Raw genomic sequence first — 24,634 nt, forward strand, 5'->3', positions numbered from 1 at the left:
CTCTTAAAAATGAGCTTTTCTTTGCGTGCATTATGTATAATGATATCTACCGTATTTAAAAAAGTAGGAAATGAAACTACAATTTTAGTGAAAAATATTTGTATAAAAAATAAATATATTTGTGAAAAAATAGTGACAAAAGTGGGAGCTGGATTCTGCATTTAATTTGTTGTGAAATATTGTTTTGATTGATGTTTATGAAGAAAATCCAGCCTCTCACAGCTATGTATTTGAAAAAGGAAGGATAAAAAGTAATTGTGGATTTTCTTCTTTGATACTATACCAAAACTTGACAGTTTTAACATTACCTAAATTTAGTAGTTTCTTATAGGTTAATTTCAATGTGGAATCTGAAATCATATTAATGAACTTTTTATACCTTATTATATTAAAATCCATTGGTCAAATTTTCACTTTGATTGAGTCTCCTCCTATGATTTTGTAAAATCATGCATTGGTCATTTAGAAAGTTGTTGGTCATTCACTTACTTATTCAGTTTTTGCAAACACTGATACATTTCATTCTATAATATAAAAAGTCATCATTAATATCACTGCTCATTCATCAAAAAAGCATTTGAAATATTAGAAAGGTGTCAAGTGCACAGTAGTAGATGTAAGGTTTTCAAAATTCTGATTTTTACTTGAAAACATGAATTTTATTTTTGGCTACAAATACTGTTAGTTGTTTTCCTTGAAACGATAAGCTCTCTTGCTTTATTTCTGAGAAAATCTCCGGCAAAACCCATATTTAAAGAACCATAGTTTGTCAGTCATTGTTTCAAATAAAAATGATGTTCCATGAAAAAAGCGATTAGTTAGCAGCTGTCAATTTAAACAGTTACACAAAGTGCATTTCTTAGAGACAATCATCATAGTTTGATCTTCAGCAGGTGTTTCATGGTACTTCCCAGAGGTCACACAGAATGCAAAAAAGATGTGTACTCAAGAATATTAAAAATATGTCTACTTTTTGATGGTGCTAACATTTTATGTGATCAGGTTTTTTTAGTAAAACCTAGTCAGACAGTACTCAAGGACTGAGATTTAGTAAGATTGATACTTTTCAATGCATTAAAGAGAGTCTTAAGTGAAACTGGCTCCCTGTCCCGCTTATTGTATGTGTCTTGCAGTGAAATCACTCCCTTGATTCACTTTAAGACTCCAACAGTTTTTTTACCCACTGTTATTTTTGTACCATTAGTGTAAATTTCAACACAGGGAAAATGGCTTCTTAGTGTGATTATGAAAATAATTTTGAACTTGTGGACTCTTGAAAGGTCTAAAGGACTCCTGCACATGTGTGGGTCACACATTAACAGCCACTGATTGAGTCCAGTCCCTTCATTTGACAGGAGAGGAGAGTGGTGGAAAGAATGTGCCTAAGATGACAGCACAAGTTAGTGGTGGAGCTGGGACAAGAACCTAGTTGCTACTTAATTCTTCTTTCTTTTCTTTTGATTTCCTGCTCCAGTTTCAGGAATTTCAAGGTAACTCAAGGAATTCCATATTTCTTTGTCAGAGATGGTGATGACAAATATATATAGTTTGTATATCTGTTATCTGAAATGCTTGGGATCAAAAGTGTTTCAGATATCAGATTTTTCCTAATTTTGGAATATTTTCATTAAACTTACTGGTTAACATTCCTGATCAAAAAATGTGAAACCCAAAATGCTCCAGTGAGCTTTCAGCATCCTGTCTGGCTTAAAAACTTCTGGATTTTGGAGCATTTTGAATTTCGGATTTTGGGTTACGGATACAAAACCTGTATAATTATTGAACTTTTTGGGAATAATTCCATTTTTAAAAAAATGTTAAACCTTTTGCATGTTTTCCCTACTCTCCGCTCACCACTACTATCTCTTCTGCTTTTCAATGGTAACCACTCATGCCTTTTTAAGCAAAACATGTGTTGTATTTGCCAAGACACAGGGCAAGGAAAGTTAAAGGTGCAGTTGACTGTTCATTTTCTGAATAAGCTAGAATTCTAGCTTTGTGGGGAAGGAAGAATCAGTGAGTTTTAGTTGAAGGACCCATGCCATTCTTTACCTAAATTAAAGTAGTTAAAAGCCACAGGAAAGAAAACTGTGCAAGCAATTATCATCCTTTATATCACTATAACTCATCTGACTGGACAAACTGTGTCCTTTGCCCCCCAATTATTCTCTATTAAAGTTTCTTGCTCTCCCTCCCCATCCTTCTCTTCTCTCTTCCTGTCTCCTCCCCTTTCCTTCTGGAAAGAGGTTGCCCAATAAAACTTGCTCTTAACTTTGCTTTTGGTTATGTTGATATTTTATGTGACTTGCTTTCTTCACTAAACAGTAGTCAGTCAGTCTATGAGACTGTATTGAAGAATGCTGAGAAACTCAATAGAAGTGGACTTAGATACTACGTGTTCTTTTAAATATCTCTCTTATGTTATAGAGTAGCTTTTTGGGGAGCTAAGGTTTGCAGGCAATGCTGCGTGTGAACATATATGAGTAAATCTGATAAGCTGTGGAAGGAGGCTTGCAAACTTTCAAATGTATTGTGCTTTCATTTTCAAATTAATTGGATGTTCTTTTGCAAGGTCTTGTTTTTTTCCTAGTTCTCATCCACCATTCAGTTGCCTTCCCCCACCTATGAGCTTTTTGAGTCAAACTTTATTAGCTTTTTTTCCTGATTCTTCTTTCATGTCTTTCTTTCCTATCCCAAAGTATGATTTGATTAGACCTCAGTTTGCCTTGTGAATGAGCTCTTCCTCAATCCTAGGCCTGGCCAGGCATGATGCTTCATGCTTATAATCCCAGCAACATGGTAAAACCTTGTCTCTACAAAAAACACAAAAATTAGCTGGGCGTGGTGGCCCATGCCTGTAGCCCCAGCAACTCAGGAGGCTGAGGTGGGAATATCACTTGAGCCCGAGAGGCAGAGATTGCAGTGAGCTGATATTGTGCTATTGCATTACAGCCTGGGCAACAGAGGGAGATACTGCCTCAAAATAAGTAAGTCAGTTAGTCAGTAAGTAAATAAGTAAGTAAGTAAGTAAATAAATAAATAAATAAGAATCCTAGGCCTTGGTGACTTACTCTTTTTAATTTTTTTTCCCGCAAAATTGATGTGTTTTGTCCTTACTTTCACCAGAAGACCATTTAGTCTTCTTATTCTTTCTTCCTTAGACTTCTATATATGTTTTTTTCTAGCCATTTATATTATCAAATTATATTTATATAATTTGATATATCAAATATCATTTATATTATCAAATTGCATAGTGATAGCTGATTGACCTCTTCAAAATGTCTGTTTTCTGCCTCCTTGTCTCAGCTTCTTGAGGATGGTGCTATCTCATGCTTGGTGTATCATAGGAGCCCCATGGATGTGTTGAATAGATTTTGCTCAGGGGTCTCCTCTTTAGAGAGCATTCTTCACATTTTTATCTGGAGATCTGAGCTTTTATGTATCTCCCACTATTGGGCTGCTAAATCTCCCAAACCCAGAATTGCAATGTCCATCTTTTAATGCAGACTCCCGGCCACTGCCAGGATATCACATGTCTTCTCTGACGGATGGCTATGTAGCCTCCACTTGAACTTTTGCAGCTCTTTGCAAGGCAATTTGTTCTACTGCTGGACAGCTTCATGTTTAATGTTTTTCCTTGTATTACACTAAAACTGGTTTTCCCATTATTTTAATCCCTATATTTCTAGCATTGCATAATTTGAAAAAGTATAATATTGCTTACACATGACATGTCCCCAGACACTCAAAGATAGCTCTAATTCCCCCATCTGCCTCCTTTCCTCCTTCAGACCTTCTCTTGGTACTTACATCCCATAGAAGGCTTTGGATGCTCATCCTCTTGGTGCTTTCCCCATTTCTACATCACTTTCTAGATTTTGGTCCTGACATCCAACTCTGAGGGACTCCCTCAAGGCCACATTTTATCTCTGATGGTACTAGGAGCAGTATGAGTAAATGGTATGTGTATGAGCCTAAAAGCTGAGATATGAATTCTGGTGCTTATTAGATGTGTGAACTTGATTAGGTTACTTAATCTTTCTAAACCTCAGTTTCCCAAGATGCAAAATGAATATAATATTAAATTCCAAGACTTTTTTTTAAAGATTAAAGATATAAAATGCTTAGCTTAGTTACTAAAATATATTATTTTTAGCTTGATCAATTATTTTGTCTTTTATCTATCCAACAACTCCTTTTCTTTTTCACACACGTGCACTTGGTTTTAAAAATTATTTCAAGAGTTCTTCCCACCTCCTTTCCTTCTCTCTTGAAATTTTATAATGTATATACTCTTATAAAAGTTACCATCATGTTTAGATTTCCTTTTAAACTTTTATATCTAGAATTTAACATGAATTTCTTGACAAATTTTTTTCTTCTATGTGAATTTTCTCAGCTGCTGCTTACATTTCTACTCATGTGTTCAGCCTCTGTTAATCTTCCTGTGAAAATTGTGTCTTCATCCTGCCAATGGGTTAATGATGACTGGCTCATTGCATGTCACTTAACTCCTTGCTAAATGCTTCACTTAATCACTCAATAACTTTAAAATCATTTAGTTGTACAATACATTAAAAAAATTAAATGTTCAATTAATTTCAATTTCATAAACACTTACTAATCCCATCTTATATAACATGCATTAAACTAGGTGTGTGTTATAGTAGTTGCATAGAACATTTTGTTCATTTGCTCATTCATTCATTCATTGAATGTTCTTTTGAGTACATACTAAAGACCAGATGCTAGATAGACTTCGGGTTCGGATTCAGGAAGCTGTGTTAGACAAAGGGCCTCTATTCAAGATGCATGATCAACTAAAAGTGATAAAACAATACGGTAATTTTAGTGATCCAGATATAAAACTAAGCATTATGGTAGTTTTAAGAAAGGCTGCTTCATCAAACCTTTTTTCATCAAGAAGCTTCTTATCGGGGAGACACTAAATGTTGAGTAGGGCCTCAGACTCTACTAGAAAGGTAAGACCCATATTAGGGCTTAGTTATGTTTGATTATAAAGCCATTTTGTGAGAATCAACCTCCAGGCTCCATGTGTTATCTTTGGCTCCCCACCTGCACCCCCACCCTCCCACCCCAGTTGCTTGCATGCCATATTTTTCCTTCTTTTCAATAAGGAAGCCTCAGAATCAACAGAACAACATAAAGATAGGTGTGGTGACATTATAGGCTCACTTTTGGGATGTCATTATTACATTAATTTTTCTATATTTCCAAGTAAGAATAACAATGTAAGTACATAAAAATAATCTCATGATAGTAGAACATATTGCAAAGTATTTCTCTAGTCATCATTTCCTTTACTTCTTGTAGAAAAGCTTAGTGCTTGTGGGTTTCCTTAAATAAGTGTCTTAAGCACTGTATCTGATCTGATAGATATTAGCACAACAATTGGCACTGAGTAATTATATTTGGAGAATTTGGAAGGAATTTTTTCTCTATTGCAAAGTGATCATGCTGTGTTGTCTGCTTTTATTTATATCACAAGACCAGATCTGCCCTTAACTAGATGTCCAGGAAAGAGTTCCTTTACTACTCTGTGCCTTAGCTTTGTCACTTGTCAAACGAGAATACACTAGGAACAGTTTCAATTTTGCCTCACTGAGCTGCAGTGAAGAATAAAATCATTTATCTGTGTGAAAGGACAATGCATACAGATGGTAACAATTGTAAACATTAAACTAAGCTTTTGAGTGACTAGATTGGCTACTTCTGTTAAAGTGAGTTCTGCTTAATTAGTTAATTCTTACTTATTGCCCCAAACTTTCTGAGATAGCTTCATGTTTTTTTCCTCCCTACCCTGAAGTGCCTGCTTGCAAGCACTATATATGCTCAATGAGCATTTGTTAAATGAATTTTTTTAAAAGTATTTACCTTTTTTGCTTTTATTATTATTTTAAATTAACACATAATTGTACATGTTTACGGGGTACAGTGTGATATTTTGATACATGTATACAATGTATAAAGATCAAATGACGGTATTTAGCATATTCATCACCTCAAACATTTATTATTTCTTTGTGTTTGGAACATTCAAAAGCCACTCTTCTAGCTACTTGAAAATATACAATAAATTGTTGGTAATTATAGTCATTCTATATTGCTGTAGTACACTAGAACTGACTCCTCCAGTGTACTTTTGTATCCATATACCAACCTTTGGCTATCCTCCCCCTCCTGCTACTTTTCTCCACCTCTGGTGATCAGTATTTTACTCTCTATGTGATCAATTTCTTTTAGCTTCCACATATGAGAAAGGACATGTGACAAATAACTTTCTGTTTCTGGCTTATTTCACTTAACATGATGTCCTCCAGACTTATCCATGTTACTATGAATGACAAGATTTCATTCATTTTTTTATGGCTGAATAGTATTACATTGTAAATATATAACACATTTTCTTTGCCTGTTTATCTGTTGATGGATACTTAGATTGATTCCTTATCTTGGCTGTTATAATTAATGCTGCAATAAACATGGGAATGCAGATATCTTTTTGAAATATTGATTTTTTTTCCTTTGGATATATGACCAGTAGTGGGATTGCTGGATCTTAAGATATTTCTTTTTTGTTTGTTTGTTTTTTGAGACGGAGTTTCGCTGTGTCACCAGGCTGGAGTGCAGTGGTGCTATCTTGGCTCACTGCAAGCTCCGCCTCCTGGATTCAAGCGATTCTCCTGCCTCAGCCTCCCAAGTAGCTGGGACTACAGATGCGTGCCACCATGCCCGGCTAATTTTTGTATTTTTAGTAGAGACGGGGTTTCATCATATTGGCCAGGATGGTCTCCTTCTCTTGACCTCGTGATCCGCCCACCTTGGCCTCCCAAAGTGCTGGGATTACAGGCGTGAGCCACCATGCCCAGCTGATATTTCTTATTTTAGTGTTTTGAAGAACCTCTATACTATTTTCTATAATGGCTATACTAACTTACATGCTCACCCACAGTGTATGAATTCTCTTTTCTTTGCATCTTTGCCAGCGTTTCTTATTTTTTTTTTATGTCTCTGATAATAGCTATTCTAACTTGGGTTAGGTGATATCTCATGGTGGTTCCATTTTCTGTATATGGATGTCCAGTTTTCCCAGCACCATTTATTAAAGAGATTGTTCTTGTTTCCTTTGTTGAAAATCAGTTGGCTGTAAATACGTGGATTTATTTTTGGGTTCTCTGTTCTGTCCCATTTGTGTATACGCCTGTTCAAGAACTATCTTGAATAAAAGTGGTAAAAGTGAGCATCTTTGTCTTGTTCCAGAGCTTAAAAGAAACCTTTCAATTTGAACGTGTCCAGTATGTTGATGACTGTGGGTTTATCATGTGAAGTGTTTATTATGCTGAGATAAGGTATGTTTCTTTTATACCTGACTTGAGATATTATATCATGAAGGAATGTTGAACTTTATGAAATGCTTTTTCTGCATCTAATGAGATAATCATGGTTTTTGTACTTTGTTTTGTTGAGGTAATGTATCACGTTTATTGGTTTACCTATGTTAAATTATCCTTGTATCCCTAGGATAAATCCCACTTGATCGTAGTAAATGCTCCTTTAAGTGTATTTGTGGATTCAGTTTGCTAGTATTTTGTTGAGGATTTTTGCACCTATTTTCATCAGAGATCCTGACCTATAATTTTCTTTTTACATATTTGTCCTTGTCTGGTTTTGGTATGAGGGTAAGAATGCATTCATGAAATTCTTTATCTTTGAGATTTATTCTTTTTTATTATGTCTGTCTTTGTTGAATTTCTTCTTCATATTGTGAATTATTTTCCTGATTTAGTAAAATTGTCTATCTGTATTTTCTTGTGTCTCACTGAGTTTCCTTAAGATCATTATTTTGAATTCCTTTTCTGGCATTTTATTGATTTCTTTTTTACTGGAGTCTGAAACTAAAGAGCTACATTCCTTTGGTGGTGTCATATTTTATTGCTTTTTCGTGTTTCTTGTGTCAGTGAGTTGATGTCTGTGCATCCAGTGGAACAATTACCTCTTCTATACAAACTTTCTGGAGTGGTTTTCATAAAAAAAGACTTCTGCTTGCAATTAGGGTTGGTGTTACAGTTGGGAGGGGTGTGATGACTTTGTTTCTGAATAGATGCAGTGATATGGTCTCCATGCAGCTTCTAAAGCTACGTTCAATGTCAGCAATAACTGTGGGCACCTCAGTAGCTTAAGTTGTAGAAGTTTGTGGCAGTGGTGGTGGTGGCATAGATTATTAATGTCCTCAGTGTCAAGGGCTTTTGAGTTCCTCCTATTATTTTTTTCATAATGGGGAGATTTAGCCAAGGGGACTGCTCTTCATGTCAGATATGACATGACCTACAAGCAAGTGCAGTGGTGCTGAGTTCTAGGTGCAGGTGCTCGAAGTGGCTGTGGGACCAGAGTCTTATGCCCAGGATCTTGCCAACCTATTGTGACACCTGGGTCTTGGGTTACAGGTTCACTCTCTGTGCTAGGGTTGGATGTAGGCTTCCCATCGAGCCAGGATTTGTGACTCTGAGACACTATTCTGCAAGCTCAGTCCCAGCTGTGACTGGCTCAACTCCAGGAAAGAAGGAGTGCAGGGAAGTTTGGACCCAGAGAGCAGGATATGCCCTGATTTGGCAACATGAGCCAGTAGGGTTCAGTGGCAACTTGGATCCCAGGGGATGAGACACCATGTTGTAGTGATTCTTGGGACTCAGCAGTACCTTAGACTCTGTAAGACCACATGTAGTAGCAGTACCCCAGAATGGCAACATACAGCTGTTACTTGTGCCCTGAGTGGGAGCAGAGTACAGCACAGTGGTGGCTGTACGCCACAGGAAGAGGGGTATCTTAGCAGCTCTGACACTAAGCAGCTAGACCAGCTCCAGGGAAACAGCGTATTAGAGTTGTTTTCCCTTTAGGCTGGAGTGTCTCAGATCAGCCCAGCCACTGCTCAGTTTTCCAAGGATCAGCCCAGCCACTGCTCAGTTTTCCAAGGATGTGGGTTATCACATCAGCTCAGCTTTGGGATGTACAGCTGCTCAGCTGAGCGATGGCACCAATTCAGCAAGGGACAATATGCCACTTCAGCTCAGGCCTAGGGGACATGACTTTTCTAGGCAGCCCAGGTACCATTTCCCTGGGATGAAGGGTGCTACTTCAGATTAAGTACTGGGGTGTGTGACTGCTCTGAGTGGCCAATGTACTGTTTTCCCAGGAGGCAGGGTACTGCTTCAGCACTGGCCTGAAGGGGAGGGTGAAAGGTAGATGAAGTAACTCTACCTTCACATGGGCCCATGGGGAAGAGCAGAAGAGTTGCTGGCAGCTCGGCTTGGGGATGTTGGGCCACTGGGTTGGGGTGGTTCAATGGTGGCTTAGCCTTAGTGATGGAGTGTCATAGCTATGCACTCCCAAAGCAAGAGACACTCCAGCCAAAGTTCCATTTCCAAGACGGCATAGTGCAGTAGCTGGGCAGGCCACAGAGGGCAGGTCACATTGGTTGCTCTTTTTCTTGGGGAAGCACGGCTATGTGGACTTCAGGCAGGTCCCTCAGCTGGGACTTGGCTTCTGTGAGGACTGCATGAGACTCCATGGGTGAGGTCTGTAGCTGTTCAAGGTGTTGATGGGGCTTGCTGGGATCCTCTTGCTTACCATTCTACCCTAGAGAGAAGTTCCTCCCTGTTCCCAGCAGATCCCAAGTGGGTGATGGGTGGTAAAGACCAGGTGTTTTGTTTCTATTCTCTATGTGGTTATTCTGAGTTTCTTGCTATCCAGGGTTTCTGTTACTTCTCTGATGCAGTCTGGTACTCTGCCTTAGTTATTATTTTTTCTTCTTCTGTTTTTAGTTCATCTTTTTGTTTTTTTCTATATAGCGATGGGGTTTCCCTATGTTGCCCAGGCTGCTCTCAAACTCCAGAGCGCAACAGATCCACTCACCTTGGCCTCCCAGAGTGCTGGGACTACAGGCACGAACCATCGTGCCTGGCCCAGTTATTTTTGTTAAAGTTTAGTTGTTGATTGTTGTTGTGGCTGTCTTTGTGAAAGAGACGAGAGCTAGGGGCTTCTGGTTGGCCATGCTACTGGTGTCACTCTTAAAGTACTTATCTTTAAAAGTCCGGTGCTGGAGATATGTAAGCTACTTATATTTCTGCTCAGAATTCCTAAAGTCTCTCATTTTATTTCTAGATTATACATTCCATTGATAGAGCCCTTATAAATATAACATTAAGAAGTTGAGCATTACCTTTAGGCCAAAGCAATTTACTTTTAAAAAATCTGATTAATTTCAACACAATCAACCAGATGTCAGAAGATTTCAGTGCCTCTGATAGATGCTGACAGGTGAGGAAATTAAAATCAGAGAGGGAAGCAATTAAATCCTGGCAAACATTACTTTAATGAGACAACCAAATCATAAGCTATGGAAGATCTTGTATTCTTGATAAGTATCTTAGGGTGGCATGAGAGTGCACTTTAAATTGTATGTGGTATTTGATGATTGGAGTGCAGGGCAGTCCATATTTGTCTTCTAATTCCTTTGGCCTGATTTAACATTTCAGTTGCTTCTGGAGACAGACTTCTATGTTTAAAACATTGTTTTATTTTAATAAATGTTAGTATAAGTAATCCTTTTACTACTACCTCTGTTGCCACATGAAACTTATGAAAATGACCAAATTATTATTGGCCCTTTCACAGTGGTTTTGGGATAACCATAGTCAAGAACCGTGAAAAGAGAAACACAGAATGTGTATTTTATGCAACTTCTAATAAAAAGATTTGATAATTACAGCACTAAAACCAGAACCCAGTTCCTCCATCCCCATTTCATTATTGTTTTCAATATGATTCCCCCTATTCAGAATGAATATCTGGGACGCCAGGGCAAAAGAGGTGCCAGTTTATTGACTTAGTGGGAGTTTTTATAAGATACTGTCATATTGCTTATTGGTACTAAAGCACTTACAAAATATCAAGTATTTTGAGTTAGCTTTACACTGGTTCAATACCACTTAGAATTTTTGTTCATAACACTAAGATAATCGTCTTAGGGATGGTTACATTTTGTTGTGGGGTGTGGTGGTAAATATAAAGGACACCATGGTTTGTGAAAAACCCATTGCAGCTGATCTCTGCACTTTTCATTTCCATGTCATTCCATTTTCTTCTGCTTTTTCTTTACCCCCTGTCGTTTTTCTTGCTTCTCTCTCTTTATTATCTTACCTTCGTTTACTCCATCCTGTTTTTCTCCAAAATATAGTTGCTTCTGTAAAATTGCTTCTGAGGGTGAGCATATTTTTGAGGGGAGAGAGGATGGATGGTTTGACAAAGGATGCAGACATGTCAAGTTCTGGGTCAGCAGTTAGTTATAAAATACACAGAGGCAGCCAAAGATAACTGGCTTCATTACCAAAAGGCTAGAGTGGGATTTGTCATTTGTCCCAGATGTCTGCATGGAATTATGGAAAACTCCATTGCATTATGAAATACTCAGGAGCTACTCAGGACACATGCCACTCAATCCACGTGAAGAGGGATGGTGAACTTCTTAGCTAGAAAGACTTCAGCTTTCCAATTGCTTAAAATGAAACTAATTGGTGAAGGATTTGTATTAGTCCATTCTCACGCTGCTATAAAGAACTGCCAGAGACCACGTAATTTATAAAGAAAGAGATTTAATTGACTCACAGTTCCACATTGCTGGGGAGGCCTCAGGAAACTTATAATCATGGTGAAAGGCAAAGGAGGAACAGGCACCTTCTTCACACGGCGGCAGGAAAGAGTGACTGCCAGCAGGAGAAATGCCAGATGCTTATAAAACTATCAGATCTCGTGAGACTCACTCAGTATCATGAGAACAGCATGGGGGAAATTGCCCCCATGATCGGATTACTTTTACCTGGTATCACCCTTGACTCATGGGGTTTACAATTCAAAATGACATTTTCGGTGTGGACACAGTCAAACTGTGTCAGACTCTTCACAAAACCTCACTGGTACAGACTTGCGTATATGGCTTGTGCTTCAACACTTTGCCCAGGGATGTTGCATCTTGAAACTTCCCTGGTGAGATCTGAGAAAGTGTTTATGGTAACACTGCATCAAACACTCCTTTTGCCTTAGCTTAGTAATGTGTCACCTTCTGGTTAGACCACAGATGTGAAGTCTACTCTTTCTCCTTTCACTTGCTAATAAAGCAGAACTTAGAACTAAGTGTGTGTTAGTGCTTCAACAATTGAATTTTCTGTGCTATGCACTCGGTTTCCCTTTCCTGAAGTTATTTAGTTACCCTCTTCAAATAGCAATTGGGAGGCTACATCATGTAGTAGAAGGGTGCTTACTGATTTTGGTATCAAGATACAGTGTTACATTTTTATCTGCTCCATGTTAACCATGTGATCTTTGAAGTTTGATTTCTGTATTTGTAAAATTTGGGTAATAAGGTCTCATTGGAGTTATAAAGGGGATGGTTTGAGACATAATGGTCATTGTGATTTTTCAAGCTATAAAATAAAGTGTGATGTTAAAAGATGATTAATGTGTTCATTTGGTGGTAGATGACAAGTTTCTTGCAGGGCATCTGATCAATCATGCTCTTTTGTTTTTTTTGTTTTTTTTTTAAACTTTTATTTTAAGTTTAGGGGTATAGTTGCAGGATCCATGTTCTTTTCTTAGCCTGTTTTGAGTCCTTTATGTAAACGGGACATTTTATCAAAACTTCCTAAAAGTCTTATATTTATCAATAAATCCATCCATTCTATTAAAACAAATTTGCTTTGTTCTTAGAGTCTGGTGGAAACTCCAACTCTCTGAACCTAGGGCATGATTATAGGCACAAAGTTGAAAATGACGTGTGATTCATTAGCAGGTCTTTCAACTAAAGCAGTATCTGTTTTGCTTTTTAGGGGTCAAGGAAACATTTGATTTTAAAATCTTAAAAGTTTTTGAGCTGTCTCTTGTTAGATGAGGTCGTGTGAGAGTGACATAGATTAATATTTCGGTGTTTTAAAACTAGGAAACATAAGTCAAAGAGATATTATCTTGCCTAATGTGCTTATAATGTAATCTTTTGATCATATAAATGTGGATTTATGGGAAGAAATGTTATCACTGCTCTCTCTAACCATATACATGGAATAATGGAGAGAAATCTTATTTAAAAAGTTTAACTAAGAGCAGCTTTGGCTATGGAGTATATACCATAATCTTCATGTACATATGAAGAAATTGACACTTATGGAGTTTAAATAACTTGCCTAAGGCCATTGGTTAAAGGAAATCTGACTGGTTCGAAATCCTATGTACTTTTCCCATTCCCTCATTTCAATCAAATAGCTGGTTTTATTTCATTTTCTCTCTCCACCAAGCCTTGTGAATTAAGACAATGAGTTGCTGTTTGTTTTTGTCTTTCCCTAGCCTAATAACCTAGGAAGAACTAAAGTAGAAAGGAAGGATTACTGGACCAGCAGGCAGAAACTTTGGCTCCAAATTCATGCCCTGCCAGATACTAAACTGTATAATCTTGGGCAAATTACTTTCCTTTTGTGAACTTCAGTTTCTACTTCTGTAAAATGTGGACAATAATATTCATTTTGTATGGTTTCTGTGAAGTTAATCATGAGGATGGTGTTAGTTCCCTTCTCATCCTTTCTGTCCCTCTTTGAGCTTCTGTTTCCTCACCTATGAAGTGAGTAGAATCATCCCTTCCTGCTTCTTCATCGGGTTCCTGTGGGGTGAAATGAATGTGACAATGTTTTGTAAAACAAGAAACCATTATGTAGATATGAGGTTATGACTATTAATGAATAAATATGGGTTTGGTGTCTGGAAGTAATTTTTACTTATTTCATTTGCAGATACTAGCATTGCAGTTGGCTGAACCTTGTGTCAACCATCCATTCCAGGAGCCAGCTATCTGAGGTAAGAGAGGAGGCGTGTCTTCATGTTTATGAAATACTAATAGGCATCTGAGCTGGTAATGTTGATTTTAGAAGAAATACAAAGAATAGAAGAAATACAAATGTACTTTATGAGGAAAAGAACTGAAAAATGGTCAAGAGAGTGAGCTGACCTCTCTTTTTATTTTTGTTTTTTTGATTTATTTTTACCCTTTTACTTCATAGCCCTTAAGGTTTAATACCAAAACCAAAAATCTGGGCCACACAGACGATTCAGATTTAATGTGTATGTATTTAAGTGTCCATAAAATGCAATGGAGTAGAATGTGCTTAACCATTATTTTATTGTATCCTCAACTAGTATGTGGCAGGAGGGCTTTTTACCTGGTTTCCTAACCCTTGATTGAGCGCATTTTTCACTATGCTATGCTGCCAGTGTTACCTGGCTCTGAAGGGGCCAAATATTTCTGGCTGGGTCAGTCACTCTCTCTTAGCTGCCAAACAAAATCATCTCAAAAAGCTAGAATCCAAAGCCACAACAGAAAAATCCTAAGAACACAGAAAATTGAGTTAGTCTTTTGAAACCTTGCATCCATTGTATCTGAATGCCACTCTCCTGGTGGAACACTGGGAATGACACCAATCCTTGGCAGAAGAATACCTTTGTCTTGAGTTTGCCAAGAAAATGGAGGCCAATGGAGAAAAAAAATTTAAAGGAAGCATCATAGTTGTAAAATTTACCAGATGTGATTTTTCTCCTGTAGTTAACCTGCTGAATCTGTACCTCATAAAGAGCTCTACTGCGTTTTATGTAATGTTTCAGAACTTAGCCAAAAAGAGGTGAAGTAGTCAATATGTAGAATAGTAACTTTGTAGAAGATTTGATATCGTTATTTAAAGTACTATACACATGTGTTCTGCTGAATATTTTGTTAATTCCTTTGGTATATTAGATCTATGACCTTGAAATGCAACCATGACTTTAGTCGCACAGACCTTTGAGAAGAATAAAATTGGTTGGTATTGCCCCAAATTTGTAGGACTTAGAAAATTTAGAATTGAGAGGATTAATTTCTCAATTCTAATTTAGAATTGAGAGGTGTTAGGTTTACATGATTTTCAAAGCTAATATCATATATATAATATATGATACATATAATATAATATATATAATATAAGATACATATAATATAATATATATAATATATAATATTATATATATAATATAATATGTATAATAAGAACACATGTGCAAACAAGGTGGGTTATGTATGGACTATGAAATTTCTATAATTAAACCAGACATAACAGCCACTGAAGTTATTTAGATTTTCTTCTCATTCCTACAAAAAAAGAACATTGTTTTTACTTTTTTATTATTTATTTATTTATTTATTTATTTATTTATTTATTTATTTATTTTTCAAGTGGAATATAAGCTAGTTTACCCAGGAAGTTTTCTTTTTATTTATTTACTTATTATTTTACTTTAAGTTCTTGGATACATGTGCAGAACATGCAGGACTGTTACACAAGTATACGTGTGCCGTGGTGGTTGCTGCACCTATCAACCCATCATCCAGGTTTTAAACCCCGCATTCATTACGTGTTTGTCCTAATGCTCTCCCTCCCCGTGCCCTCCACTCCTCAGCAGGCCCCGATGTGTGATGTTCCCCTCCCTGTGTCCATGTGTTCTCGTTCAACTCCCACTTCTGAGTGAGAACACGCCGTGTTTGGAAGCCATCATTCTTTTTAAAAACATTGTTTTTAAAAAAGGTAGTGGCAAAAAATGTAAGAATGGCTCCTGTCCACCTTTTATTTCTTTTCTAGTCCACAAAATAACCCTGCAAAAACTTATTTCTAATGTTTTATTTTTATGGATAAATATATCAGAAAAGAATGTACTGTAGATACCTACTATCATAGTTTTTGACAGCTCTGTGAGGCAGAGATCTAACTTGTGCATTTAGAAACTGCAGTTATCACACTAACCTTCCCTCCAATGCCAATTGTTAAATATTAATAGAATAAGCTTTGAAAAGTAATTAACTGTATCCCCTGTCCCCACAGAAACCCATCTTGAAACGATCAAGGGAGTTTTAAGCAAGCCCTGAAAGGTTACAAAAATTACTCTCAAGAAAGAGGAATTTTCTCTCTTTCTCTTTTCGTTATATTTCGGAGGTGGGGAGTGATAGAGAGTAAATGATAGAAACCTCTCAAGTAACCTTTGGGAGGTGGAGAAGTAAATATTCTGGGAGCAAGCTGTAGAAATTTAAAATAATCTTGTGGCAATAATTGGTATCAGTGGCAGTAATGAAGAAAGAATAACAGTTTCAATAAATAATTAGACTTGACAGTAAATGTGTCAACAGGTACCCACTTAATGAGTGTAATCATTGTTTTTCTCTGCTCTCAACGTTGATCCACTGACTGCGGTGTGTTCTCTGTCCCATTTCCAAACCAAATCTATTTAAAGCTGCACTCCATGGAATCTGAGACAGTATACCCTGTTTACTATTTAGAGCTGATACCTAATGTTTTTTAATAGGCAAGATCTGTACTTGAACGAGAATAGGCTTCTGGCCTCTTGTAGACGGTTGATTATCCCTGTTTTCCACAGGGTGATTCATTAGCAAGGATGAATAATACCCAATTAAATCTCATGGACTTGTCTATATTGCCAGAGTGAATTGTTTATTATAATTTGGTGGAAACAGTCCTAGTCTGCTTTAAATAAAATTAATCAGTTACCGTTTTTTGAAGTGGAGGTAGAGGCAGTAGTTATAAGTGAAATTATCTCTGTAATAACCTGAATAGAATCACATTGTTTTTGGGAGCAAAGCAGTATGTTGTATGTTATGTGCACCAGAAGCCATGAGAATCCTTTTCTAATCTCAGCTGTAATGTCACCTGGCTGTGTCACCTAGGCAAGTCACCTTCCCTCTATGAGGTCTGTTTCATCATCTAATGACAAAGTTGGACCAGTTGATCATGGCATTACTTCTCGTTAAATGTTCTCTTATATATGATTTTATTTCCTAGCTAGTCCCTTCTCTCTCCTGGTGCCATGTTTCCAACATCACAGGACAGTCCTATGACTCTACTGCACAGCCAGTGTGGGAAAGTAGTTATTTTTCTGCTTAGCTTTTGCTTCTTTTACATACCAGACATGCAGTTAATGACTTTTATTATTTATACTGTAAGAATGGGCATTTATACACCGGTAGCGGTAGTCCCTTACTCCAGCAACTTGCAATTCCTTGTTAGGGAAGAAAAGCTGTCTTCCTCCACGTTTCTTTACTCTGTGACATTGTTCCCTGATCTGGGTCTTATGAGAGAATCTGGTAAACTTCCCCCCTATTAAGACTGTTAGGAAGAGGTGGATGCTTCTTCCATTATTTGATTTTTCCAGAGCAAATCATTGGATCTGTAAAGGAGATCAGAATGTCAAAGCCAGAGGGGACTTCACGAAGTAATCTGAACAAATTATTCATTTCACAGATGGAGATTTTAGTGTCTGGGAGGGAATCTGATTTGTCTAAAGTGTTTTTGACTGATCTTGGACTAGAATTCTTCTGACTCCATAGTTGTATCTTTAAGTAGAGAAATCTTTTTCTATAAACTATCCTCTCACTTCCTAGTTCTTAAAAGGCCATTATCTTCCAGGCAAAACCAATTTCATTTTCAGCATGGGGATGTGAGATGTCCTTAAAACATAAATGGACTCCAGGTATCTTCATTAATTTCATGAAGACGTGGCACAGAGTGTTCCGGCTACCTTCTGCTCTCCGTGTTTATTAAAAGACTGTGGATTCCCTTGCAGTTCTTCCTGTAAGAGGTTGTTTGACGCTGACATCATCACTCTCCTCCACCCGCCTCCTGCCCTTTTCTGAACCAGTGAATTATAGGAATCTGAGAATGAGCTCCTGTTTACTGCACATTGTTGGGGAACATTAAAAAAAAAGAAGACAGATGAGGGATTTAATAAGCAAGAGGAGAGAAGAATAATAGCTAACACAATGAAGTCTAGTTCAAGGCCCGCAATTCCCAATTGCTGGGCTACACAGCATGAATAGCAGTGTCTCTCACCCTTTCAGACCCTTCTCTCTTATTTCAGACCCTTCTGCCTTATTCTTGTGGGAATGGGCTGGGACTGAGAAACAGCTAGTATAATCATTGCCAAAATGAAACTCACATGTACATGGGGGCTTCCAGGTCTGGAGAAGAATGTAGTAATTGTTACCCAACCGATAGAAGGTACTTAGAGACCACTGGACCTAAGCGCTTACCTTGAACCTCACAGTATAGAGGTTCAAAGAGTAGAAATCAGTTGACTGAGTCTGAGGTTCAAATCCTGGCTCTAATTAATTTGCCATGAGTTTAGTGAATGCCTAACTTTCCTCTGAGCTGCACTTTCTCCATCTGTGAGATGGGAGGAGGAGGGTGGCATAGATGATGTCAAAGGAACCCTCTGATTTTCATGAGTCTCAGATTTGCCCAAGGACCCGTAGCGAATTTGCAGACAAGCCAGGCCTTGAATTCAGAGCCCCTTTTTTCTGGTTTGAGATGGTCATCATTATAAGTTCCACTACCCATACTTTCTAAACAGTATGTTTGCAGCTTTCAGCCTTGTTTTATTAAATCTACTTTTTCTCTTTTATTTGACAGTCCCTTTCTGTCCAGGGACCTGCCTAAAGTAGCAATTCTTTTTTTTTTTTTTTTTTTGAAACGGCGTCTCGCTCTGTCACCCAGGCTGGAATGCAGTGGCACGATCTTGGTTCACTGCAGCCTCCGCCTCCCAGGTTCAAGCAATTCTCCTGTCTCAGCCTCCCAAGTAGCTGGGACTACAGGTGCACACCCCCACGCCCAGCTAATTTTTTTTTTTTAAGTAGAGATGGGGTTTCACCATATTGGTCAGGCTGGTCTCGAACTCCTGTCCTCAGGAGTCCACGCGCCTCGGCCTACCACAGTGCTGGGATTACAGGTGTGAGCCACTGTGCCTGCCCTAAGGTAGTAGTTCTTAATATACGTGTGTGTATGTGTATGCACACGTGCATACACATGATCTTGTGTTTGGGGCAGATGTGAGGATTATGGAATTTTCAGAAACTCAGATAAATTTATGAAATAGTTGGAAAATGCAGAACTTCAGAAAATGCTATCGACAGGTTTAGGACGTTTGTAGATGCTCTGAAGGCCATCCATGAGTTAAGCAAAAGTTTTCATTCTATGTGGGAAGTATGAGATGACATTTGAGAGCATACATTTCCTTTTGCTGTTGGATTTTCCCCGTAGTCACCTATTGTTATACTCTGAGTGTTAGGCTCGTTTTGTAGCATGACTCTTGGCATGTATGTATCTCAAACTAGTGAGTGATATTTTATTATTGAAGCTCTTATTCTACTTCATTCATTCACTCATGCATTCGAATTCAGTTTTAATCCAGAATTTGCTAAATGCTAGACATCTCAATACATTATTGTATATAATCCTATGAAACAGAAAATGGGTAAGTGCTCAGAGAGGTTGAGTAATTTGCCCAAAGTTTTACAGCTAATAAATATAAAATCTGGATTTAAATCTGGATTTACTCCAAAATATGTGAATACCTCCAGAGATAACATTGAAGACAAATAGAGACAATGATGCAAGTTCATAAACCATGGAAATTTCTGGTAGAAAATGGTAGATGGGCCCCAGAGGAATACAGAGAATGTGTACTATGGGATTTTAGGAAGGGACAAGATCATACATTATGTATTACTTCATATCATAATTCATTAACTACATGTTTATCTGGCTCCTTAAGAAAGAATAAAAAAAGTTAGATAATCATATGAAACACATTATGCATAACTCAGTTTTTTTCTTGTTCTTCAAACTTCTGTCAGGTTAGTGCTCTCAATATCTTTATTTGGTAAGTGAGATGAGGAGATGAGGAGTAGTTAGGGTCATAGTGCCCTGATCATACTGAGTTTTCAACTAAATTGGAATTTCAGTGCTTTGGGGCATCTATTTTGTTCTCCTTCCCCTGGCCCGCCCCCCATTATATTGAGCATGAGACTTTTAACAGAGATAACTTCTGACTATGCACAGATCAGCACAAATGCAGATGTGAGCAGCTAGAATTTAGATGCTGCCAAGTTGTAATGACTGCCACATGTGTGAAGCTAAAACTTAGCACCTGATGACCCACTGTGAGTGTGTTGGGGGGGGCCAGAAGAGTGAAAGGCAGTGTCAGAGATGGAAGAGGCCTCAGAGTTTGCCAATGGCAGTAACTTCACCTTGCAGATGCAGAAATGGAGGTGGTTAGAAGGGGTAAGACTTATTAAAATTCACACAGCAGGTTAATGTCTCCCTGGGAATAATGGCAAAACAAGAACGAGGCTTTATACCAGCAATCTACAGTAGTATCTACTTTTATATCCTACCTTTCCATTGGCATATACTCATACTGATAGGCTTGACAGGCAGATAAACCTGTATTTGAAGGTCAGCAGGATTAGTTGTGTGGCCTTGGACAAGTTACTTGATTTACTTGGGTCTCAGGTTTGTTGTCTGTAGTAGAAACCATACCCTTTTTTTTTTTTTTTTTTTGAGATGGAGTTTTGCTCTTATTACTCAGGCTGGAGTGCAACGACATGACCTTGGCTCACTGCAACCTCCGCCTCCTGGGTTCAAGCGATTCTCCTGCCTCAGCCTCTGTAGTAGCTGGGATTACAGGCATGAGCCACCATGCCCGGCTAATTTTTTGTATTTTTAGTAGAGACGAGGTTTCACCATGTTGGCCAGGCTGGTCTCGAACTCCTGACCTCAGGTGATCCACCTGCCTCGGCCTCCCAAAGTGCTGGGATTACAGGCGTGAGCCACTGTGCATGGCCGAAACCATACCCTTTTAACAGGACTGTACCAGTGTGCTGTTCAATATACAGAAATATTATCACCCATCTGATTAATAATCCTTATCACAGCCCAATGAGACAGGCACAGATGTTCTGCTTTTCAAGATTCTATTTCCTAACTTCATCTTGACAGTTGTAAGGCTCTTGCTTCTCAAAGTGTGGTTTGAGGACCAGAAGCATCAGCATTACCTGGAGCTTGTTAGAAATGCAAATCTCAGATCATACTCTAGAACTTCTGAATGAGAATCTCTATTTTAATAAGATCCCCAGGTAGTTCATATGCTTATTAGTGTTTGAGAAACATTCACTTAGGGCCTCGACCTATTTCAAGGCTGTTGCCGTGGTGTGCTGACAATGACTGGCATGCTGCCAGCATTCTTGGGGCATGCTGTACCATGCCTTGAGATAGCGGGGTCCGGGGGGCGGGGATGCTGTGAAGTCACTCCTTGGGAATAATGGAAGACTGGGTTGAAGGGATCCAGCAGGCTTTATCTTTTTAACACCCTTCATTTCCTTAAAGTTACTATTCAGAAGGGGTCAAACGGATTGGATTCTAAGTCTTTCTGATCCAAAGTCCATGTTCTTTTCATTAAACCACGATGTCTCAGTCAAGAGGAATGCTGGGTTGTGGGTGATAACTGTTCATTCCCTGTAGTGTGAATATTTCCACACTGGCTGCTTTACCCTATTACTCAATTCCTAGAGGGGAAGAATTTTTTTAAAAAAATTTAAAAAGCCTGAGTTGAAAGCCAGGATCCTGCAGCTTAATCAGTTATTTTTGCTTTTTAATGAGGGTGACTATTGTGAAATAAGTAATTATTAATTACTCAAAACTAATGAAATATTTTAGTTTCCTTGCTAAAAAAGCATATGGATGCTAAAAGAAAGCATATGGGTGCTTTTTGGGAAGCATATTGGTGAATGGACAAATTGCAGTGGTGCCAATATGCCTCTGCTGTCTGGCTGGGGCCATCAAAACGTGTGCTGGCATCTGAGTCCTCATGTGTTTAAAGGGATTTTTAAAAATTCCCATTTGATAAGTGCCTGGGGTTGCCTCTGGAGTTACAAAGTGCTGTCTCATCAATCTTTCTGCCATGCTTTCACTCAGACATTACTGGCTGAGTATAAACTCGGTATAAACGTTTGCTGTAAGTAGCTTCTGTGGCTGTTTCTTTCCAGATGCCTCCTATCCTCTGCAGTAGGTTCAATGGGCCTGCCCCACTGATGGCAGGTATTGAGACTCTGTCTATACACCATTTTACCACAGTGGTGAAAGCAGTAGCCGAAAAGGTGGCAGCACTGAGACCTGTTTGCTCCATCAGGGACTCTGTATGAGGCCCTAGGCCAGCTGTTGAATTGTTGCACTGCAAATTTCTTACTTGTAAAACTGGAATGATAATACCAGTGCTCCTGAGCTCACAAGCATGCTGTTCATCCAATTTGCAGTCATGCCCTTTGCTCTTCCTCTCCTTTCCTTTATGCCTCTTCTCCTTTGCTGCATGTTCAGCTGGTCTAGTAAAAAGCTTGATGGATTTGGAGGTGGCTGAAACCATTTTGCTTGCTCTGGGGATTGCACACTTCTCGGCTTGTCGGAGGCAGGCAACATGGCATGTTTTAGAAGATACTTGGCTGAATGTCCACGAACTGTGGCTGTCAGACCAACGTGACTTAATAATCATTTACTCAACACCTACAAGCAAGGTAGCTTGCTAAGAAATTGAAGGAGGGAGCTGGCAGGTCTGTGGAGGTGAGTTTGATTCGAGGCCAGTCAAGACTTGGTGTGATGTGTGAGCTCAGTAATTATACTTTGAGAGAGACAGAATTTGGAGAACTCTTTCCTATTGGAGGTTTCTTATAGAACTAGGGACAAGAGCTGGCTTTGAAAGGTTATTAATTGGACTTTGATAAGATATTACAAGGATTTGAAGAGTAAGTCTCTGGCAGGCAAAAACCAGCTTGTAGCAGGACTCAGAAGCAGATAAATATCAGGCGTGTCTGAAGAACTGGGCATCAATCATAGACATGTGTAGTTGAGAGAAATCACTTCCTTTTGGTGAACCTTAGACTCTGTCTGCAAAATGTGAGCTTTGAACACATCCTTCTTGAGTTCTCAAGAGGCCTCAAGAACTCTAGCTGAAATTCTACAAAGTCTCTTATCACACAGCCAGGTTATCCACTTAGCAAAATCCTGGCACTAGAATAGCAGCAATGGAGCAAGGCCTGGGACCCAGGTGTCCTGTCCCTATTTTATATTCTTCTTACTGTCCACAGAGCATTATGATGAAGATAGGTGGGGTGGACATTATTATTCTAGTTTTTTTTTTTTTTTTTTTTGGCACAGAGTTTCACACTCTCACCCAAGAGTGCAGTGGCGCCATCTCGGCTCACTGCAAGCTCCGCCTCCTGGGTTCACGCCATTCTCCTGCCCCAGCCTCCTGAGTAGCTGGGACTACAGGCGCCCACCACCAGGCCTGGCCAATTTTTTGTATTTTTAGTAGAGACGGGGTTTCACCGTGTTAGCCAGGATGGTCTCGATCTCCTGACCTTGTGATCCGCCGCCTTGGCCTCCCAAAGTGCTGGGATTATAGGCGTGAGCCACCACGCCCGGCCTAGTATTCTAGTATTTAATGTATGAAACAGAGGATGTTAACGGAATCTAAGACATAAAACAATAAGAGATTTAACTATCCCAGGTATTGATCACTCCTCCACCACAGAGGGCCAGCTCTTATAAAATGCACCCCATGCCATTTTGCCTTGCTTTGCTGCCTGAGGAACCAGCACGTACCCCTTCTCCCACACAAGTCATCCCTGTCCGCTCCTTGGCTCTGGAATTCAGCCTTAGCAATGGACTTTGTTTTATAATTAAACTTTATTTTGTATTGCCATCTTTCCATGTGTCCAGCCCCATCTCATCCCTCATACATATTTCAAAGGCTTTGAATTTAAGGATTACTTTCTGCTTCTCTGAGTTTCCTGTAGCTCCTGGCACAGGGCCCCAGACATAGTGCTAAGTAGAGAAGCAAATGACTATGTTCTCCAATAGTTTTTCTCTCTGCCTATTGCTTGTTTCTGAGATGGATATGAGACTTCTAGGCTTAAAGAATTTCCAAACTGGAAAGGAAGTTAAAACCTATCTAGTCCAGCTCCCCCACCCCAGGGAAGAAATGACTTACTTAAATTTGCCTGCATAGTTAGTGGGAGTTCTGCAAATCGTGCCCACATCTCACCAAGCATTGGAGAGATGGTTGGCACTTGAGTATCTTCTTAGGACTCTACAGGCTCTGTCTGGAGTCCTTGTTTCTGTGAAGACCACTAAGAATAAAGGTGATACAGGTGCTGCTGCTGCTGTATTAAACAGATGGAAAGAAGTAGACATTCATTGCACGTCTGTTATGTGACAGGCCTTGTGACAGGTGTTTTCACATAGTTTAGCTTGGTCAGTCATCAAAAGCTAGAATTCCCATTCCTCCATGAGGGAGACAGATTGTTTCTAAATAGGACATTTAGCAGAAGCCCTTTCCTGTAAGCTCTGAAAGGCACTCGGTAGTGGATAGATGCTTCCCTCCTGGAACACGGGTGTAGGGCTCTGCAGAGTAGCATGCATGACTCTTCTAAGGGATATGGATTGTAGAGACTGTGAAAATAAGCAGAAGTTGTGATCAAAATTGGCGTCGGGGGACCTGTGGTCCCCGAGTGTACCAGAAGACTGAGCTCTTCCACTCTCCTTTCCACACATACATTTGAGTCTTTGGAGAGCTGCAACCTGGCGCCTTGTTCTTGAGTGTCTGTAGCATTGGCTTTTACTTGCACTTATTACATTTTACTCCTGCCTCT

The 24,634-nt window shown here is 38.9% G+C and overlaps 1 protein-coding gene across 13 annotated transcripts in view; it reads left to right on the forward strand.

Moving 5' to 3' along the window:
- The window catches only part of LPP (LIM domain containing preferred translocation partner in lipoma), a 741,130-nt gene that overhangs the window by 175,671 nt on the left and 540,825 nt on the right, over window positions 1-24,634 (forward strand). For 8 of the 13 annotated variants that reach the window (XM_063722385.1, XM_024244471.3, XM_063722386.1 and 5 more), the window contains one exon: window positions 13,854-13,917. The exons of 1 other annotated variant lie outside the window; for it this stretch is intronic. Coding sequence is in view for 2 of the 12 variants with exons in the window: in XM_063722384.1 (XP_063578454.1) it covers window positions 15,401-15,478 (78 nt within the window). In the remaining 10 variants the exon portion in view is untranslated. Of the gene's footprint in view, window positions 1-7,284; window positions 7,374-13,853; window positions 13,918-15,389; window positions 15,479-24,634 lie in introns of those variants that run through there. 4 more of the 13 variants (XM_063722384.1, XM_063722383.1, XM_054553118.2 and 1 more) reach the window with 3 other exon arrangements.

The sequence above is a fragment of the Pongo abelii genome, chromosome 2 (genome assembly GCF_028885655.2).
Source record: "Pongo abelii isolate AG06213 chromosome 2, NHGRI_mPonAbe1-v2.0_pri, whole genome shotgun sequence".
Classification (NCBI taxonomy): domain Eukaryota; kingdom Metazoa; phylum Chordata; class Mammalia; order Primates; family Hominidae; genus Pongo; species Pongo abelii.